Source organism: Aspergillus stella-maris (assembly GCF_047715825.1).
Source record: "Aspergillus stella-maris strain CBS 113639 unplaced genomic scaffold BDV14scaffold_11, whole genome shotgun sequence".
In the NCBI taxonomy this organism is placed as follows: domain Eukaryota; kingdom Fungi; phylum Ascomycota; class Eurotiomycetes; order Eurotiales; family Aspergillaceae; genus Aspergillus; species Aspergillus stella-maris.
In genome coordinates this window covers 197,255-214,657 of record NW_027396805.1, presented here as the reverse complement: position 1 = coordinate 214,657, position 17,403 = coordinate 197,255, and the positions used below count along the sequence as shown (strand labels likewise).

The window sequence follows — 17,403 nt, the reverse complement described above, 5'->3', positions numbered from 1 at the left end:
AATCTGACCATAATAGCTAGTCTGCCCATACACACTAAACCTGCTGCTGCGCATAATACGTAAAACACACAGGCCCGAGAAGCCCAATCTCCTGCGGTTCCAATGATCCATACACGTCGGGCCATGTCTGTCTAAGCTTGTTCCAGAGCGTTGTCGCAACTGTTACTTCGATGTCTACCATATGTTAGTATTTCTTTAGGACAATAACGAAAGACCAGGGTTGCAGGCTCTCCTACCATTCTCTCCACGGCGGATGTACGGGGTCACATCCAGAGGCCCAGACCTGAACCAATCCACCCCTGGAACAACTTGGCCATTGACCTTTAAGTCCCACGTCCCTCCAGCCTCCCCAACGTCCATGTATACGCCGACATTTTTCTGATCCTGCTGGGCGGTTAAATTGATGATTGTATGGTAGACTCCCACGCCGCTGGCGTACTCGAGTCCCGATATACTGGTCCAGGAAGTTAATTCGCTTAGGGTTATCGGCGCGAGCGTTGTCTGTTTTGTTTGAGCCGAGCCACGCCCCGTGCTATTCCCAGTACCTGGGGACCACTCCTCGACCATCAAGCTCCATGAATCGGGTGTTACAGCGGGTGGAATAGAAGTAAAGACAGGCGTCACAACCTCACCCGTGGACAGCAGAGCCGTGTAGCTCCCATTCTTAGTTGCCCGTACAAAAAGGTTGCCCGAGTCATCTGCCGTGGCTTCTGCATCCGTGGACACGATATGCCGCTCGAGATTGGGGACGTCGTACGGGTTTTTAACGCCTAGATAGACTACTTCAGCAGCAGTTTCTCCGATATTCAAATTGACGGCTGTATAACCATCTGCTGTTACCCAGGCGGCAATAGGCGACGCTTCTCCCGTCCAAAGATCGAGGTGCAGGGGATATCCTTCGCCCTCCAAGTGAACTGTCTGGCTCGTTTTGTTGGAGCTGTAGATCCAGTAGATGTATTCATCACTTGCAAGCAGGCGTCTGGTTGTTACTGTTGTCGCGTTGGTGGAGTCGGTGTACTGGATCAAAGGGCTGCGTTCGTAGGTCAGAATGACCGAGGTCCAAGGTGGATTGCCAGAGGAGACACTTACTTGACTCCTAGGCTCTGTAGAGCAGCAGGAACCTTAGACATGGACTTCACTTGACTTGTGGTTTCTAACGCAAGGATTGACTTGAAGATGTTCTTCAGCTCTCCTTTCGCCTCATGACAGGACGTACAGAGCGATTGAGTCTGGCACGGGGTGCTACCAACAATCACAATCGGGAGTCCAGCATTACCATAGAAAAGAATTTCCCTCGCGCTTTCAATATTCAACGATGTCACGTTGTTGAGAACGAGGGCTTTGTACCGGGGGCCGTCAGGAACCAGGCGACCATCTCTCACCGAGGCAGAGTACGCAGCCAGAAGCTCTGGGGTTGAAAACTCGACTGTAATTAGAGAGAGAGTTTTTAGCAAGAGTAAATACATCTTACCTGATACGAGTAACCAGCATCATTAAGCCCAGCGTCATCCCAACTCGCCGTAACGCCCCAATCCAAATTCAAGATCGCAATATCCACAGATGCCGAACCACTCTGCATCAACTCCTGCGACCTCGCCATATAACTGCTGGCATTACGCGCAAAAAGCCATTGCGGCTGCCGTGGGCCCCATGCATCTGCAAACCCATTACTCGAACTCCCCAGGGGCGTGAAGGGCGCAAAACCCGGCCACACACTGGTTGGCGAGTCTCTGTACGGGAAGCCGTGAATAACGCTTTGGCTTACACCCAGCGAGGTGTCGAGGTTGGCTGTGCCCAGGAGGAAACTCCAGGTGACTCCGTATGCTTTGCCCTGGTAGGCCCCTAGCTCATTGGACAAGATTGTTGTCCGCCCAGAAACGTCGCGACCTGTTGCTAGAACGCGAAAGGAATCTGGAGTACTTTCAAAACCAAGCGACTCTCCCTCTGCGATGTCTAGCGAGGCAGCGGCGCGGGTGGAATCAATGGTGGCAGTGTATGGCTGGGCTCGCAACTTTAGCCCGAGGCTTTGTGCAAATTCCTGGAGGTGGTTCAGCCGGTACTCAATGTAGAGATCGGTAACCGTGGAGTAAAAGTCATATTCCACCATGCGAGCGACATCCGCGTCCCCAGAGAAAGTGTTTGTATCCTTCAAAACATACAAGATGTATGGTTTCAAATCATACCCGCGCCGTTTCTTGAACTCTTGCAGGAAGTTGGGCGTCCAATACTGTGTCATCTTTAGCTCAAGTGAATCTTCAAACAGTGACCCTCTAGAAGCCTTGAGCAAGCCACGAAGCTCATCCGTCAGAATATGGTCGTTCCAGTACCTCACTGTTGCTTGCACGCCCGCCACAGAAAGGTGATCCACAATGTAAGCAGGAGCAGGATCTGTCAGTTGTGGTCCATTGGAGTTCATGTCGTACATGTTTTGCACCTGCCCTGTCCCTCGTCCATAAACTGCCACCACGATGTACAAGCCATTATGGGGCGCTGTCCAAGAAAGCTCTCCATTCTTGTAGTGTTTCAAGATATCTGTAAATGTAGACTGGTCGAATGCAACAACAGATGCGTTGACATTAGTCGTACTTGTTCTGGCCGCAAGGACCGCAACCAGCTGCAGAGCAGCAGTGACATTGGAATTCCCATTGCTCTGGCCAGACGGCTTTTCAATAGGCAAAGGGAGCAGTCCCATGTAATGCACACCCGCATGAACGAGCACCTGTCCATGTACCAGTTCTTTTGCGGTCGCCATCGAGTCAGGCGTATATCCAGGGACGCCCGTAGGCCAGTGAGGCCCGAGAGTGTAATCAATTTGAATACCATGTCTGTTGAAACGTGAGAAACGCTAGATAAGTATAGCAATATATATATTCAGAAAGAAACATACTCATCTGCTGCTTCGCACGCTGCAAGAACTCCCGCATTCCACCTCTCCTGTGCCCAGCCGTACATTTCAGGATCCATCCCTTCGCTGATGCTGTCTCTCACATCCCCAATCTCGGCACCGCCAAACCCTGCTAGGGCTATGGCTTCGACCTCACTTCTGACTACTCCAGGGTCAATCCATCCCCCAGGCCACCAGTAGCGAAAACGAGGCGCAGTGTCACTTGAAGTGTTAGGAAGCCGTCCTCGCCAGGTTCCACTGTCTTGACCGGCTCGTTTCAGCAGAGCCTCTCCGACAAGACCGTTTGAAAGTATAGCAGCAATGCAAAGAGCCCAACTGGAACGCATCATTGTCAGACCGTCAGATCAAAGGCTGAACTTGTAAATGTATCAAGGATCCTGTCTCTCTATCTAGGTATTTATCCAACTAGGTAACATCCTTCCCCCGCAGTAACCAGTCTCTCGGTCGACCAAATTCCGGCCATCTACCAAAGCCCCCTAGACTTTCGCAGGGAAAACGGAATAAGATGAGCCGAAAAAAAAAAAAAAAGGCCAAGAAACATCCGTGGCTACTACGTATTTTCTACGTCTTCCCCACGGGGTAACTCCAGATGTTCCATTGCCTGCCCACATGCCGATCTGGATGCATAATTCCGAGATCCGATCTGTGTGTGGCCTTGTCATTCCCGATTTGCCACCCCCAGATTCTGAATAAGGATCTAGATTCGCCGCCTGATCGTTCTCTCGGTCTTTACTGCCCCGTGGGAATGCAAACAAGTCCGACCCCGAGCTCGGCGGGAGATATCGCGACGGGTGGGCTGACACGGCTGCAAGGTATTTGATTTTGCTGTGGTCTGATGTTCTTTCCGTATCGTCTTTTTGCTCTGCTCTTGAACCTTGACTGAGGTGCCTTGTGTACTTGGAAGTCTGGCGAGCAGAGGGATACAAGACCCTACTGAGGCACCTCAGGCGCTCCATAGCATCTTGGGACTGTTGCCCAGATATACATGCCACTAGCCTCCCTAAGATACATTGTCACTGTCGTCTAGATGTAGTCCCGCTAAAACCTGTTCCTGTAACAGTGAGAGTAGGCAAAAATCCCTTTAATTACCAGACATGAAACGTAATCACAAACGCTAGCCACCTCTATCTCAAGGCATGTTCTTTACAATTTGATGCGCGTCACCAGTACCCAAGCAAAACTATTCCACGAACAACGACTGCAAACCGGGAAGCCTCAAGCATGGCGTGGAAGCAAGATGCAATGTCAGATTACGGATTGATAAATTTCTCTTCTCCGAAGTGTGTCTGCAGTTCATGCTTGAACGATCCATGGCTCTTCAGAACCCTTACATTGAGAACACGTACTCCTTTCGGGGTACATTCTTAGTCCGGTCTAGAGGGGCGACTTTTCATTCACTTCCTGTCATTTCCCCGCCCCGGGGAGAGTACCGGAGATGTGACCGGTGGGTGATCGACGATGACGTTCCGCGTTCTGCAGAGATTATATTAATCGGGGTAACTATAGGCCTATCACGAGTCAGGCACAAGATGATCTACATTAACCGGTTGTATAGGTTCCTGACGAACTACGGCGGACCCTTTTTAGTTCCTTTTAGACGAATTGGAGATATTTTCATGGAGATATGGACAGTAACTGGAATAATGACTCGTGCAGCAATGAGGGGAGTTGTATTTAAACGCTTCGTTCTGCTCGCGAAACTCAGAGAATAAACATCACGCCAGACAGAACCATAAACGTTAACTTCATTCAGTTACCACCACTCATCAAAATGTCTCTCAAGAACCTCCTCCTAGCCTCTTACCTCCTGAAACCAGGTCTGGCAGGAACCCTTCACACATCCTCCTTCTCCTCCTCGCTCTCCCCCTTCTCAGCATGCAACCTCAAATCCCCATCACATGTAACCACAACCTCCGGAACAGCAGAGTTCACCTTCGACGAGACCGACTTTGACGAGAGTCGTAACGACAAGGGCGTCGAGATCTGCGTCTTCGAAGACGGAACATCCACGAACGTCAACCAGATGAGTAAAGAGGGATGGCAGGGTTTCAATCTCTACGTTTCTTCTGAAAAATTCCCTACAGACCGCAACACAATCTTCGCGCAGCAGTTCTGCCCCGGTGGATGCTCATCTTGGTGCGGCGAGCTCAACATTGATGGAAATAAGCTCGTTGCTGAGCATCGCACTGCCTGTGTTGATCCGACGGCCGCGACGCTTGTTGATGATATTGAGCGCGACACGTGGCATGACGTTGTTGTGCACATGAGAGTTTCGCAGGAGGAAGACGGGCTTTATGAGGTTTGGTGGGATGGGGAGAAGGTTTATGGTGTTGATGGGATTAATGTTGGGTTTGGGGATTGGGATGGGGACGCTTTGTCTTCGGGGTGGTACTTTAAGAATGGGATTTATGCTTTTGGTATGTTTTGTTTTTATTATTTAGGGGTTGCGTCTCTACCGGGGTTCAGGGAGCTGACTTGCATGTGGCAGATATCGAGGATTACGAGGATGGAAAGACTAGGACGCTGCAATTTGATAATGTCAGCTGGTATGAGGATGATGGTGGTGAAAATGATGGATATGAGACTGTTGCTCCTGGGAGTGCCAGTTAATTTGGATCTGAATTCAATGGGCGAGACAATGAAGCCTCGGGTGGCAGCGTGTTGAGCGGGATAGTGATGGTAGTTAATGGGGGGTGGCCTAGTACATAGATTGATATTACGTACCAGTTTTGGATGTATACTTCAACTATCACATATTGTACCTTGATCTATATCTTTAAATCTAAAAGGTTCTTAATACTCTATTCCAAAAATTATACTCCTAGTCATCGGCAGTGGCGTTGTACCCCTGACATCTGGGTTCGAACACATTAAACCATTCCCCACTTTAAGACGCAGGTCAAGAACAATTTTCCTTGCCCTTGGCTCCAAAAACCAAGAATTCGACGTCTACGATAACCCAAATTGCCCGTGTTCTGCCGACTTTCCCATACTCCACCATGTCTAAGATGCATGGAGACGACAGCGGAAAGCCGGGACAAGTATCGGAGAGGAGCCCGGGTCTCTATTCCCCAGGTCTGATTAAACCATCCAGTAACATGTGGGGATAAATACTGGGGAATACCGTATAAGACCACAGAAATAAAAAGAAAACATGAAGTGGTCACCATTGTTCCTGTTTGGTCTGCATCTCGCCTCCGCAGCGGCAGAGACCGCTTCTCATGAAAGTAAGTCGGCCATCCAACAGGAAATATTCCATATATCCTAAACAAATACTAATCACGAGACAGACATGCAAAAACGCCTCGCACCATTCAAATACACTCCATTCCCACTTGGCTCCATCACCGCAACAGGCTGGCTGCACGACCAACTCCAGCTCGAAGCCAACGGCCAAGCGGGCCATCTATACGACTTCTACCGCTACGTGGCCGACTCGACCTGGGTCGGTGGTGACTGGGAATACAGCGAGCTGGACGAAGCAGCACCGTACTGGTTCAACTACATTGTCCCGCTTGCATGGACAACCAACGACTCGCGCTTAAAGGCCCAGGCGAAGGACTTCCTCGACTATGTGCTAGACCACCAAGCGGAAGATGGATGGTTGGGTCCTGAGACGACGCGTCAGACACGAGGGATTTGGGCACGGAGTTTGCTTTTTATGGGGTTCGTTGTGAGGATACCCCTGGTCTTTTGTATGTGGTATGGTGTTCTGATTGAATTATACAGCAATATGCCCAGGTAGAACCATCCGAGACGGAGCGGATTGTGTCAGCGATGCATAGGTTTACTGTCCTGGCTCATTCCATGCTCAAGGACAATTTCACAGGCTTGATTCAGGACGAGACGTTTGAGGACAACTTTGATCCCTTTGGCTTTGGGTTGGCGCGGACGCATGAGTTGCCTATGTCGCTGCAGTGGTTATATGAGAATCACCCGCGGAGTAACTCTGATACTATCTGGGAGACCATGGAGCTTATGTTTGCGGGTGGTGTTGCAGGAGGGAGGGACTGGACGGCTTTCTTTGTCGAGGATGTTTTTCCTACACTGGGGACACCGTTCATCAAGACTAGTTCGTTTACTCATGGTGTTAATTTAGCGCAGGGTATGTTGACGATGTCTCTGGCATTGACTAGGTTGGTTGACAACAGCAGGTCTACGGTATCCTACAGTGCTCCATCGATTGAATGGGAATGATTCGCTACTGGAACAAACTGCCTTGGCTGTTGACTTGGTCACGAAATATCAGTCGACTCTTGCTGGGAGTATCACGGGCGATGAGCATCTCGGTGGACGAAGTCCCGCGCGAGGGTAGGCACCTTCTTGCCCGTTTTATTGTGGTGCATGCTTACGGAAAACTAGCTCGGAGACCTGTATGTCGGTCGAAATGATGTTTTCCATGGCCTATCTGTATCAATTTTACGGCGTCAACGCATATGCAGATAGAGCCGAGCGCGCGGCGTTCAATGCACTCCCTGCCGCTCTATCGCCAGACTGTAAGTCTAGAACACCCAACTCCTGACGAACTATCCAGATGCAATTGCTGGAGACTAAGGTTATTCTAGGGTGGTCACATCAATACGTCCAGCAAATTAACCAGCCATGGTCTCGTAACCTGAGCGCCAACCCTTTCTTCAACGTGAACTCCTACGCCAATAGTTATGGCCTCGAACCTAACTTCCCATGCTGCACGGTGAACCACGGCCAGGGGTATCCGAAATATGTGGCTGCTTCTTATGTCTTTGATGGAGACAGCCATGTCATTCACTCTTTGCTGGGACCAGAGACGTTGAGCACAAGCCTCGCTGGAGGGGAAGTGACCATCGCATGCAAGACTAACTACCCTTTCTCAGGCCGCCTGGAGTACACAATCACAGCGACTACCGACATATCATTTTCCGTCCGCGTCCCAGACTTGGTAAATCAGACGGTCTCGAGCAACTCACTCGCGGAGGGAAAAACCAAGCCTTTATCCTTGGACTCCGGCAATCTCCAGACATTCGCAGTTAATCAAGGAACCACCACTATAATAATCGACCTAAGAATGGACATCCATGTCACAGAGTCCGAAACAAAAGGCACAACAGCAATTTACTACGGACCCTTACTCTACGCCCTAGACATCCAATACAACTCAACCCAGCACAGCCCCCTAACCTATTCCTCCCTGGACCCTCTACCCGCCGACGAGATCCTCCCAGAGACAAACGACTACGTGCTGACCCCGACTTCGGATTGGCGGTACGCTATTGATCAAACCTCGGTAACAGTTGAAGATATCTACGACCGTAATGAAGAACTTCCGAATCCAATCTGGGCTCGCAATGCCACACCTACGGCGTTGCTTGTGGATGCTTGGCTTGTTCCTTGGGAGGAGGACTTGGGAACCGCGGCTGTGCCTCCTAAGTATCCGAATGTTACTGGGGAACCTACTAAGATTCGGTTGGTACCGTATGGCGCGGCGAAGTTGCATATTGCTGAGTTTCCTGTTGCGGTGCGGGCATCTTAACAGGTTGCTGGGGATGATGTTGTTGTATGAGAGGCCAATCTTAAATTAGTATATTCTATATCAGAGTATACCCGAATCACCTCAACCTACTCCTACCCTCCCTAGATACCTCATTCCGATTCACGTTCGCACAATCAACACAGATCTTAAAATCCTCATTAAACCCACTGATTTCCTCATACACCCCCACTAAACGACCCAATCAAGTAACCTCCCTTCTTGACCAGACGGGAGCATCTAGGCGCCGTCACTCTGCGCCTCAACGGGCTGAAATAGCTCCAGCCTGGGAATGATACATACGACCATCGGTTGGAACAAGCAATTACCATTCATCAAAAGCTCTCATCATAGCAAACCTCAGCCTCACTCTTATTTATTCAACGCTCTACAGCGCTCTATAATCGTGTTTACTATTAACACTCAGCGGGATGTAGTCCGCGTTTAGTATTCAGACTTCCTACGAACCCTGCGCGGCATTACAAAAGGATATCTTGTCAAAGAACCGTGTTGTTTGGCTCGTCTCTCCGTGATCATTATATGTCCTAGGCTGCCCACGCAGTGTTTATACATGCAGGCGCAGCTCGAGAAAGGATATAGCAATGGAAGCCGCCATGGAAAAGTAAATAAGAAGGGAAGAGAAAGAACCGTCCATCAATCTGACAGCACCGCTTTCCGGGGGATCTTGGTCGTTGAGCTGGTCTTGGTCATTAGAATCAGATGAGTCGTTGGCACAACGGTTCTGCCAGTGCAATAGGGCTCCCTGGTCTGGATCAACGACAAGATAGTCCCATCTGTCGTCACCAGTCATCTGCTGCAGTCAGTCCCATGCCCTATTCAGGTTTTAATGAAAAGAATAAGAAAGGGAGAATCTAACCTCAGCCAACCTAACGCTGCGGCCAGGGACTTTGCCAACGGGTTCATCTCCAGCCACGCCATCCGCGAAACTTCTCGGCTTGCCCCATCGGATCGAGCCGGTGGCTCCATCGGTTGCATTCTCGCCTCGGAATCCGAGGTTGCGGTATGTTGTTGCGGCGCCGGTAATACTGTCGATGACTACGTAGTCCAGCAGCATATCACCGTCTGTGTCGGCGAACCAGACCTGGTTTGCTCTTACACCGACACCATCAGCGACTTTTATGGGTGCTGCGAGGATTGGATCTTCGTTGGCGCCATTGAACCGCCACCATATTGTGGCTCCTTGGTCGTCCACATAGATATAATCGTCAAGACCGTCATTGTCTAGGCTGCAGGTAGGGTTAGCCTACCACGTGCACCTACATGGGCAGGCAGACTCACTCTGCAAAGCGAACATTCTTTGCATTCCAACGCATGCCAAATGTCTTCTCAATTGTCCCCGCAGGTCCATCGGCGATATAGCCACGCTCAGCAAATTGATACTCGTCATTAGAATCCGGACCCAGGTTCTCATACCAGCTTGCCTTTCCTGTCTCTTTATTGACAACAACATAGTCCGCGCGTTTTGAGTCTGTTAGTACTGCCATGCGAATCTCCTCTCGACTGTGATTGCCTCGAGCGATATTGCCTCGAGGTAGCCAGTTATCCTCTGCGCCGTTGCCTCTGTCAAGGAACCCCCAGCCCTGGCCATTCTCGTTGATCCAGAAATAATCGGTGACTCCGTCCCCGTCCACTCCTCTCAGTCAGCATATACGTTGATATAAAAGCGATACATTCAACAACAACTCACAGTCACATAAGAATGCCCCTTCACCCTCTTGATATCTCCCTCCCGTATCCTGATTTTCATAGCGCTCCACACTTCCCTTCTGCCCAATATACAACTAGTCTGCTTTACCATCACCAGTGATGTCGGCAAAATGTATTGCCTCCTGTTCGACGTCCTCCCCATCCAGTCCCTCCCGAAGCGTAACAGGCTCCAGCCAGCGCGGTAGAAGTGTCTTCTCCTGCAACCTGTTCACAAAGCCAACAGCCTTCCCTGACTCACCGATCAGTATATAATCGACCCTCCCATTCCCCGTAAGATCAGCAAAAGCAACCTTGTCATTCTCAGTGACCGTCTTGCCGGACGCGGTCTGGCCAAGCTTGTAGTAGTCAGGCACGTCCTTGGCGCCTGTATTCAGCCAGGCTGTCACTGCGCCTGTGTTCTCGTCTACGACCAGGAAGTTATCGCCCATGCGGAGCTGCGAGGGGTTGAGGTCATGACCCTCGGATATTACTCCGATGGACTTCCATTGCCATTTGCCGTCTTCGTCGTCTTCGTTCTGTAATTTGTTGATACAGGCTTCTATATTCCCGCTTTGTGGGTTGAGGTAGATGTAATCGTCGCGGCCGTCGCCATTTATACTTCCTCTTGGTTAGGAAAAGAGTTCATGGGGCCATTGAACATAAAACGAGCTGCACTCACTCAGCGAACATCACCCGTTTCCCATCTCGACCTTCATCACCATCTGCTACTGTCCCTAGTTCTTTCCATGTCCCCGAAGCCTTGTAGTCATTCTTCCAGACTTTCATGGAGCCGTCATTCGGATCAACACAGGTGTAGTCCTTTAATCCGTCCCCGTCGATATCTAGGAAGCGGACCCAGTCGCGATCGCATTCTCCAGCTTTGACGATTTTATTGGGTCCCCAGGCTGGCTTGAGAGGGCCATCGGAGATTGCACTGAAATAAGACAGTTAGCAGTGTGATTTTACAAATGCAAATCGAGAAAAAAAGAGGAGGGATTTTCACGTACATCGAAGGACCCGTAGCAATCTGCCCCCAATTATACCACGCCGGACTCTCTCTGCAGCTTTCCCATCCAGTCTCAGTAGGTGGTGTCTTCCCCGGTCCTGGCTCGCTAATCTTTCCCTCATCACTAGCCTGTAAAATCGCATCAAACCAGGTCCTCGCCATGATATCGTACCCCTCATGATTCGGATGCAGATCATCAGCCATAAGCTCATCTTTCCACCCATCAATACCCATAAACGCGCTATACATATCCACCAAGATCATCTCATGTTCATCCTTATACCCATCAGAGATCTCCTCAACGGCCTCATTAAACTCCTCAATCCGCGGTTCAAACTCCTCCGTCTTAGAGGGAATAATCTTCGCAAGAAAAACCATCGTACCCTCCCAACTCTCATAGACATAGTCAATCAGTTCACGGAGATCATCAGGTGCATTTTGGGAATCACTATCCGTCTTCATATTATTCGTCCCCGCATGCAAAAGGACAATATTCGGTTGTGCGTATATACCTACAGCACTACTATTTGTTATCTGCTCTATCGTGAGCCCGCCGTGGCCTTCGTGCTGGTTATCTGCCATTGTGCCGTCTGACTGGGAGCCAACGAAGTCGATGGTGTTGTTGTACGTTTCTAGTAAATCATGCAGAGGGGCGCGGTACCCATTCTTTTGGGCGCCTCCTGTGCCGAGTGTTATGGAGCTGTTTTTGAGAGGTTGTGGTTAGTGGCTGTGGGTGTTGTTTTATACTTTGGTTAGGGTTTGGTCGGTACGTACTCGCCAAGGGGGAGCACCTTGAGCAATGCACCGTTTGCGAGCTCGTCGCCTGCGCGGCGGATGAGGGTTTGACCGCCTGTGGGGACATTAGATGCTTGTGCCATTGTCGTCAATAGAATGATTGCTAGACAGCAGAGGCGCCAGATATTCCGTTGTTGATGAGAGCGAACGGGAGCGTGGACCGCCATGCCTGTTTATTTATTAGGGGTCAGGTGGGCATGCAAAAGAGATTATGAGGGTAAGGAATGGGGAAGGAAACCTGCTATTCAGCAACGGGGTTTGCTCTTATGTCGCTCGGGGGCGCAGCATGTTGGTCTTGGCAAGGACGTCTACCTACCAAGCTTGTTCCAAGTTTGCTTAGGGGCTTAGCTACTATGAGGATTTTAGGGACGGCCAATGTGCTTTATGACGTTAGGTTGATAATCTCCTTGTGGCCCCCAATTTTAGGCTACTTCCCCAGCCTTGGACCCTTGTGAATACCGCTCTTCAGCATTACACTCTAGAGATAATTGTGGGCCCTTCTTCATGACTTGGTTTCGATAACGCCTCTCTTATGCAGCTAGGTCTCTTGGATCTCCAAACACAGGTCAGATGTGGAGTATATAGAATAATAACGGGTTCCATCCCCACTGATTGTATCTCTTCTGTGCGCCGTTCCGGAATCCGCTACTGGCAATTAACAGAATACCAGTAATGATCCATAGTAGAGTGAACAGAAGACATTATTTGCTTCAGTATCTTTGCATTGGCCGTTTAGAATGATACCACTGTTTTCTTTACAGTTTTATCGCCAATATGCTGGGGGATTGGTGTTAGGTGTGCTTATGAACACTCTCTGCCCATGGCAGTGGACACTACACCTTTTATAGGTTGCCTGGGACTGTCTTCCGCCCAGAATTGGCCACGGAGCACGGGCACCTAAACATCGAACACGAGAAGCTCATATTCATCCCGTCGACCTTACGGCTGGCACCGTGCTCTAACGTTGTAGACTCTGTATCAGCGCCTGTTGAAGGCCTAATCTATGTACTATACACACATGATGCAAGCCTCATCATCAATTCTCACTGCGGCTGAGAATATACTGATGTCGTTCTAGTCCCCACGTCGGCAACACTACCGACAACGGCGCAGGTTGCTTTTCTTTCCCTTGCCAAACGTCTGGATCGAGAGTGCGAATTTTAGCGCCGTGCGGCAGTCGGAGTCCGTTCTCCTTTGGAATCCCTTCCCCTTCTAATCTCTCGATAGCGCGAAGCTGCTCAGGATTTGCTGCTCGACGAAGTAGAGCCCAGAACTCTCCGTCAGACACTTGCCACAACACCTTATCATCCACAGATCCTGCCTCTACCAGTTCGCGTATTACCTTCCCCGTCCGCTCATACATGTCGATGTGGGCTGGATTAGACCAGACGTCTTTGTCGGCCGCGATATACGCGCGAGAGAGATTCAGCGCTACGTCGGGATCGTCTAAAACCAGTAAACGGTCTATCGCAGTAGCGCTAGGAAACGCTTTTAATGAGCCAACAACCCTCCTAGCGTCATCAATGGTAATCTTGCCAAAACTGACAGCGTCACGTAAAGCATAATCTAGCCGATCAGCACAAAGCTGAGGCGCCGGCATCTCCACCAAGGGAAACAATTCTTCTTCAAACACCTTCTCGCTAATCCCATGTCTGGCAAGGATTTCCGGCAACCGCGTCATCTCAAGATACCGCGCCTTATGGACCTCATGATAGCTCCCTTCCCTGGGCTTAGAGAGAGCGTGATCAATGACGTGACTAAGTGTTGTATGCGAGATATCATGCAAAAGAGCAGCGACTTGTTCTTCAATCGTGGCACCGACTCTTCGAACGAGGATAAATGCTCCGACTGAATGCTCGAGGCGTGTCACTCGTGGTGTTAGGCCCAGGAATCCGGTTATTCCGTGCTGGCAGATTCCTTGGAGTCGCTGGACCTCGGGGGTTTGGAGGAGGTCTATCAGGATTGGCTCGTGGATGAGTTCTTCTCCGTATATTTTGTCTTGGATTAGGATGGTATTGTTCTTGAGAAATTGGTGTGTTTGGAGGACACCAGCACTGGTAGGAGATGACATCTTTGAAAAAGCAAGTTGTGTTGACAGAGGAAAGTGTGAGACAGGTTGAGGACGCAAAAGCAAAGGGGGCCGGATATGTTCTTGGCGTTAGGCAGGAGACTCCAATTCTGACATAAGCATGCGTCCCAATCATCGCTGGGATCAATTGGCTGGAGCGCTGTGTGATATATTATGCACCGAGTATTCGCCTAATAAATAGCAAGTTACTGATGTATGTAGTCTTTTCGTGACATGAAGGTATATCTGTCGCACAGGCGGGTCCAGTGCCCTTCCAATTAGGGCTTGACCTACCTGCCCGGCCAAGCATGGATGCCCATCTCGAGGTCCTGTGTAATATGGCATTCAATTTCATTGTTCCAGGCCTAAACTACCAGCAAGAAAGTGGAACAATATATGAGGACCGGGTTATTATCAATGGAGGGCGCACCCGATTGATGAGCGTTGATTCAACTACCTCCAGCCAACCGGTAGACGAATTTAAGCTGATAAGGCGACCAGCTTCAACTTCCTGTATACATAGATGGCCAGCTCTGAGGGATTGAGGGGTGCTTTGTGAGCGGCCCTTTACAGCTGGCACGGGAGCTATGGATCCATGGCATCACAAGATTATGGTGTCCTTGCGTGCATGAGCAGACGGCAAGTAGGGATACGGGAAGGATTACCAGGATACTGTCCTCCCTGAATCCAAAGCACCGGACTAGTGAGCACCCCAACGACTTATAAGCTATCGGGGCGTGACTAGGTATGAATCTATCTATGAATTCAGCAACTAACCCTAGGTAAGTAAGGTAACCCTAGACAACTACCAAATTTGTAATACCAACCAACGCAACCTAATCCCCACGGGCGAACTTACTGCGTGCCCGGATCTTCGGTCCAAATGCAACAAGAACCCACGGAACGAGAGTCAAGGCGAGGCCCTATGCGTGATCAAGGTGAGTTAGTACTGATTACAAATGACGTTCGTGCTTGCTAGAAAGACGTGGCATTATCCAGTTCGAATCGGCGAGGCAAAGAGAGATGCCACAGGCGAACGGGTACATGTATGTATGCACTTACAATCCCACCTAGAAGGCTCGCCGCCGGGGCATATCCGAGATCCGTGAACATGGCGTTTGTGACGAGTGGAAAGACGCCGCCGAGGAGATTTCGACCTATTAATTGCTCTTGTTAGTATGGTGCTGCATGAACATTAACGACGGCTTGAGGGAAAGCAAGCACGCAAGAAAGCTGGAGGAAGACAGCCCTGCACTAGCGACAAGCCGATCCTTTCCGCTAGACAGTCCACAACGGCACCTTCATATGACACAAGTAGCCAGAAGAAAAAGAACCTACAAAAAGACTGCGCAGCAATAGCAGAACTCGCAAACTCGCCGTACGCATCGGCAAGGTAATTAAACGTCGACAAGAAAATCGAGAAAATGCCGATAATCGAGCATGCTATTCCGCATGCCGGTACGATCCAGTCTATACTTTCGCGGGCGGTCCACCCGAACCAGAAGAGGCCGATGGGGAGGAGGACGGACTCGATGCAGGCAAAGTAGAGGCGGGTTTCGGGGGTTTTGGTGAAGAGGTTTTGGCTTGTGGCAAGTTTGTCCTGGTAGATGCTTAGGAGGGTTGAGAGGATTGAGGATATGGCGATTGCTAGGTGGAGAGAAAAATTAGAGTACTGGTCTGGAGGTCTCAAAGATTAGGACATTGGTGATGATAGGGGATCTACCAGCGAATACAGCACCCGTTTGCTCGAGGGTGAAGTTGTAGGTCGTTGAGAAGACTAACGGGATAGAGCCGAAATTGAGGTATAGCACTGCCCAGCTGAAGGCAACCCAGAGGGAGGAGAAGAAGACGACTGGTTCTGTGAATAGGAATGCTGATACCGATACCAGTACCGTTAGCATTTGCATGACAGGTTGGAAAGACAGTAGAGAACCTACAAAAAGGCCTCGAACAAGACAACATCAACCTCCGCCCCAGACTCGCCGAAGGCCCACCAGTCTCTTCAACAATGTATCTCACGCGTGCAAGGCGAGTACCAGAACCAGATGCAGACTCAGACACGTCAGGTACAAGCACGCCATAACGGCCAGCAGCTTCCATCTGCTCATAGTGCGCATTCATAATCATCGCCTTGCGCATGAATAAGACTGCCTCCCGCGTTTCAGCGAAGAAGAAATACAGCACCACTACTATTCCTGCGCTGGCTATGGCCTGCGAGTAGTGTATCCACCTCCAGGTAGTTCTCGATGCAATGACGCTGCTGACAAGAGGACCAATACCTGTTCCGAATAAGGTCGCCCCGGAGAAGAGGGCCATGGGGACGTTACGCTCGTGGGACTCGTATATATCGCTTATGACGCCGCCGACTATGGAGGAGAATGATGCTGTTGCAGGAGCAAGTCAGTCAGAATGCGACATGATCAGAAAAAAGGAGGGAACATACACCCCGAAAGACCAAGAAAGAACCGACCAACCAGTAGCCCAGCAAGAGAATTACTCGCTCCACAGCCAATTAGACAAACTAAGGCAGCCAAAGTTAGCATGGAACGCAGATACATCAACAGAGCAGCGGGTTAGCAAACTCATACCAGTAAAAAACCCCCCACTAACAAGAAAACCCGGTCTTCTCCCCCAAGACTCCGAAAATGGCGCGAGCAGCATCGGCGTCACTGCAAATCCAATTGTGAATACTGTAGTCCCAAGATTATATGGGACCCTTTCCACGCCCCATGCCTTTTGTAACTGGTCAAAAGCAGGTGAACACTCTCCCGCTGCGTAGGCGGCCATTATCGTTACGCAGCAGACGATGATTGTGGTGATTGATTTGCGCTTCGGGGACCATTGTCGAGGGGATATATAGTTGTTGAGATCTGGGAGGGTTGGAGCGGGCTCGTTTAATGTTTCTGTTGCTTTCTCGATATCGAGAGTCGGGGTTTGAGTGGTGGGGTGAGTTTTGGGGTGAAGGTATTCGATTGGAGTGTTGTTGTCGCATATTGTAGAGGGTGGGATTCGAGGGGGGGTCGTTGCCGCCACTGGTATGAGGCTGCACTCGAGCTTGGTAGTCATGACAAGGGAGATCGAGATAACGGATTCACTCATCCGATGTATGGAGGTAGATAGGGACGAGGTATAGAGGTATGGTAGGGGTAAACCCACTCCCGCAAGTGCACGTTGAGCAAGCAAAGGATTCTTCTAAACGCAAAACAGAATGTGCCGATGTAGGAAAGACTAGTGGGCAATCATATAAGAGAAGCTTAGGAATCCTTCGGGGTCACGGCCTTTATAGCAGGTCTCAGGTCTACCAGGACCATATCATTCACGCAAGTCTGGGTCAAAGAGTGGCGGCAACCCCTCACGATTGACTCGGGGAGGCTTTCGGAGAAGAAGTTGAACTCCCCGATCTGTGGGTATAGCAA

General features: G+C 50.1%; 6 protein-coding genes across 6 annotated transcripts; 2 read left to right on the top strand and 4 right to left on the bottom strand.

The window, feature by feature from the left end:
• Positions 1 to 34: 34 nt before the first annotated feature.
• On the bottom strand, positions 35 to 3,231 carry BDV14DRAFT_197518 (uncharacterized protein; the record flags this gene model as incomplete). The annotated part of the gene is made up of 5 exons (XM_073772712.1): positions 35 to 174; positions 237 to 1,030; positions 1,090 to 1,421; positions 1,472 to 2,825; positions 2,888 to 3,231. 5 exons carry the CDS (start codon positions 3,229 to 3,231, stop codon positions 35 to 37), a joined length of 2,964 nt encoding a protein of 987 aa, XP_073630838.1.
• Positions 3,232 to 4,676: 1,445 nt separating this feature from the next.
• Positions 4,677 to 5,515, top strand: BDV14DRAFT_197517 (polysaccharide lyase-domain-containing protein; the record flags this gene model as incomplete). Its single annotated transcript, XM_073772711.1, has 2 exons — positions 4,677 to 5,322; positions 5,394 to 5,515. 2 exons carry the CDS (start codon positions 4,677 to 4,679, stop codon positions 5,513 to 5,515), a joined length of 768 nt encoding a protein of 255 aa, XP_073630837.1.
• Positions 5,516 to 6,059: 544 nt separating this feature from the next.
• Positions 6,060 to 8,414, top strand: BDV14DRAFT_188040 (uncharacterized protein; the record flags this gene model as incomplete). The annotated part of the gene is made up of 6 exons (XM_073771020.1): positions 6,060 to 6,132; positions 6,196 to 6,578; positions 6,635 to 7,010; positions 7,060 to 7,216; positions 7,268 to 7,401; positions 7,471 to 8,414. 6 exons carry the CDS (start codon positions 6,060 to 6,062, stop codon positions 8,412 to 8,414), a joined length of 2,067 nt encoding a protein of 688 aa, XP_073630836.1.
• Positions 8,415 to 8,976: 562 nt separating this feature from the next.
• Positions 8,977 to 12,002, bottom strand: BDV14DRAFT_197515 (uncharacterized protein; the record flags this gene model as incomplete). Its single annotated transcript, XM_073772710.1, has 7 exons — positions 8,977 to 9,222; positions 9,289 to 9,658; positions 9,711 to 10,062; positions 10,228 to 10,736; positions 10,798 to 11,052; positions 11,126 to 11,824; positions 11,899 to 12,002. 7 exons carry the CDS (start codon positions 12,000 to 12,002, stop codon positions 8,977 to 8,979), a joined length of 2,535 nt encoding a protein of 844 aa, XP_073630835.1.
• A 546-nt stretch (positions 12,003 to 12,548) lies between these two features.
• Positions 12,549 to 14,015, bottom strand: BDV14DRAFT_168536 (uncharacterized protein). The gene has a single exon (XM_073767867.1). It carries the CDS (start codon positions 13,988 to 13,990, stop codon positions 12,956 to 12,958), a length of 1,035 nt encoding a protein of 344 aa, XP_073630834.1. The 5' UTR covers positions 13,991 to 14,015; the 3' UTR covers positions 12,549 to 12,955.
• Positions 14,016 to 14,823: 808 nt separating this feature from the next.
• BDV14DRAFT_207003 (putative MFS multidrug transporter) lies at positions 14,824 to 17,219 on the bottom strand (the record flags this gene model as incomplete). Its single annotated transcript, XM_073775060.1, has 7 exons — positions 16,576 to 17,219; positions 16,431 to 16,508; positions 15,925 to 16,371; positions 15,711 to 15,860; positions 15,326 to 15,634; positions 15,050 to 15,144; positions 14,824 to 14,910 (listed from the first exon to the last, which is right to left on the bottom strand). Exons 1-7 carry the CDS (start codon positions 17,084 to 17,086, stop codon positions 14,824 to 14,826), a joined length of 1,677 nt encoding a protein of 558 aa, XP_073630833.1. The 5' UTR covers positions 17,087 to 17,219.
• Positions 17,220 to 17,403: the final 184 nt, after the last annotated feature.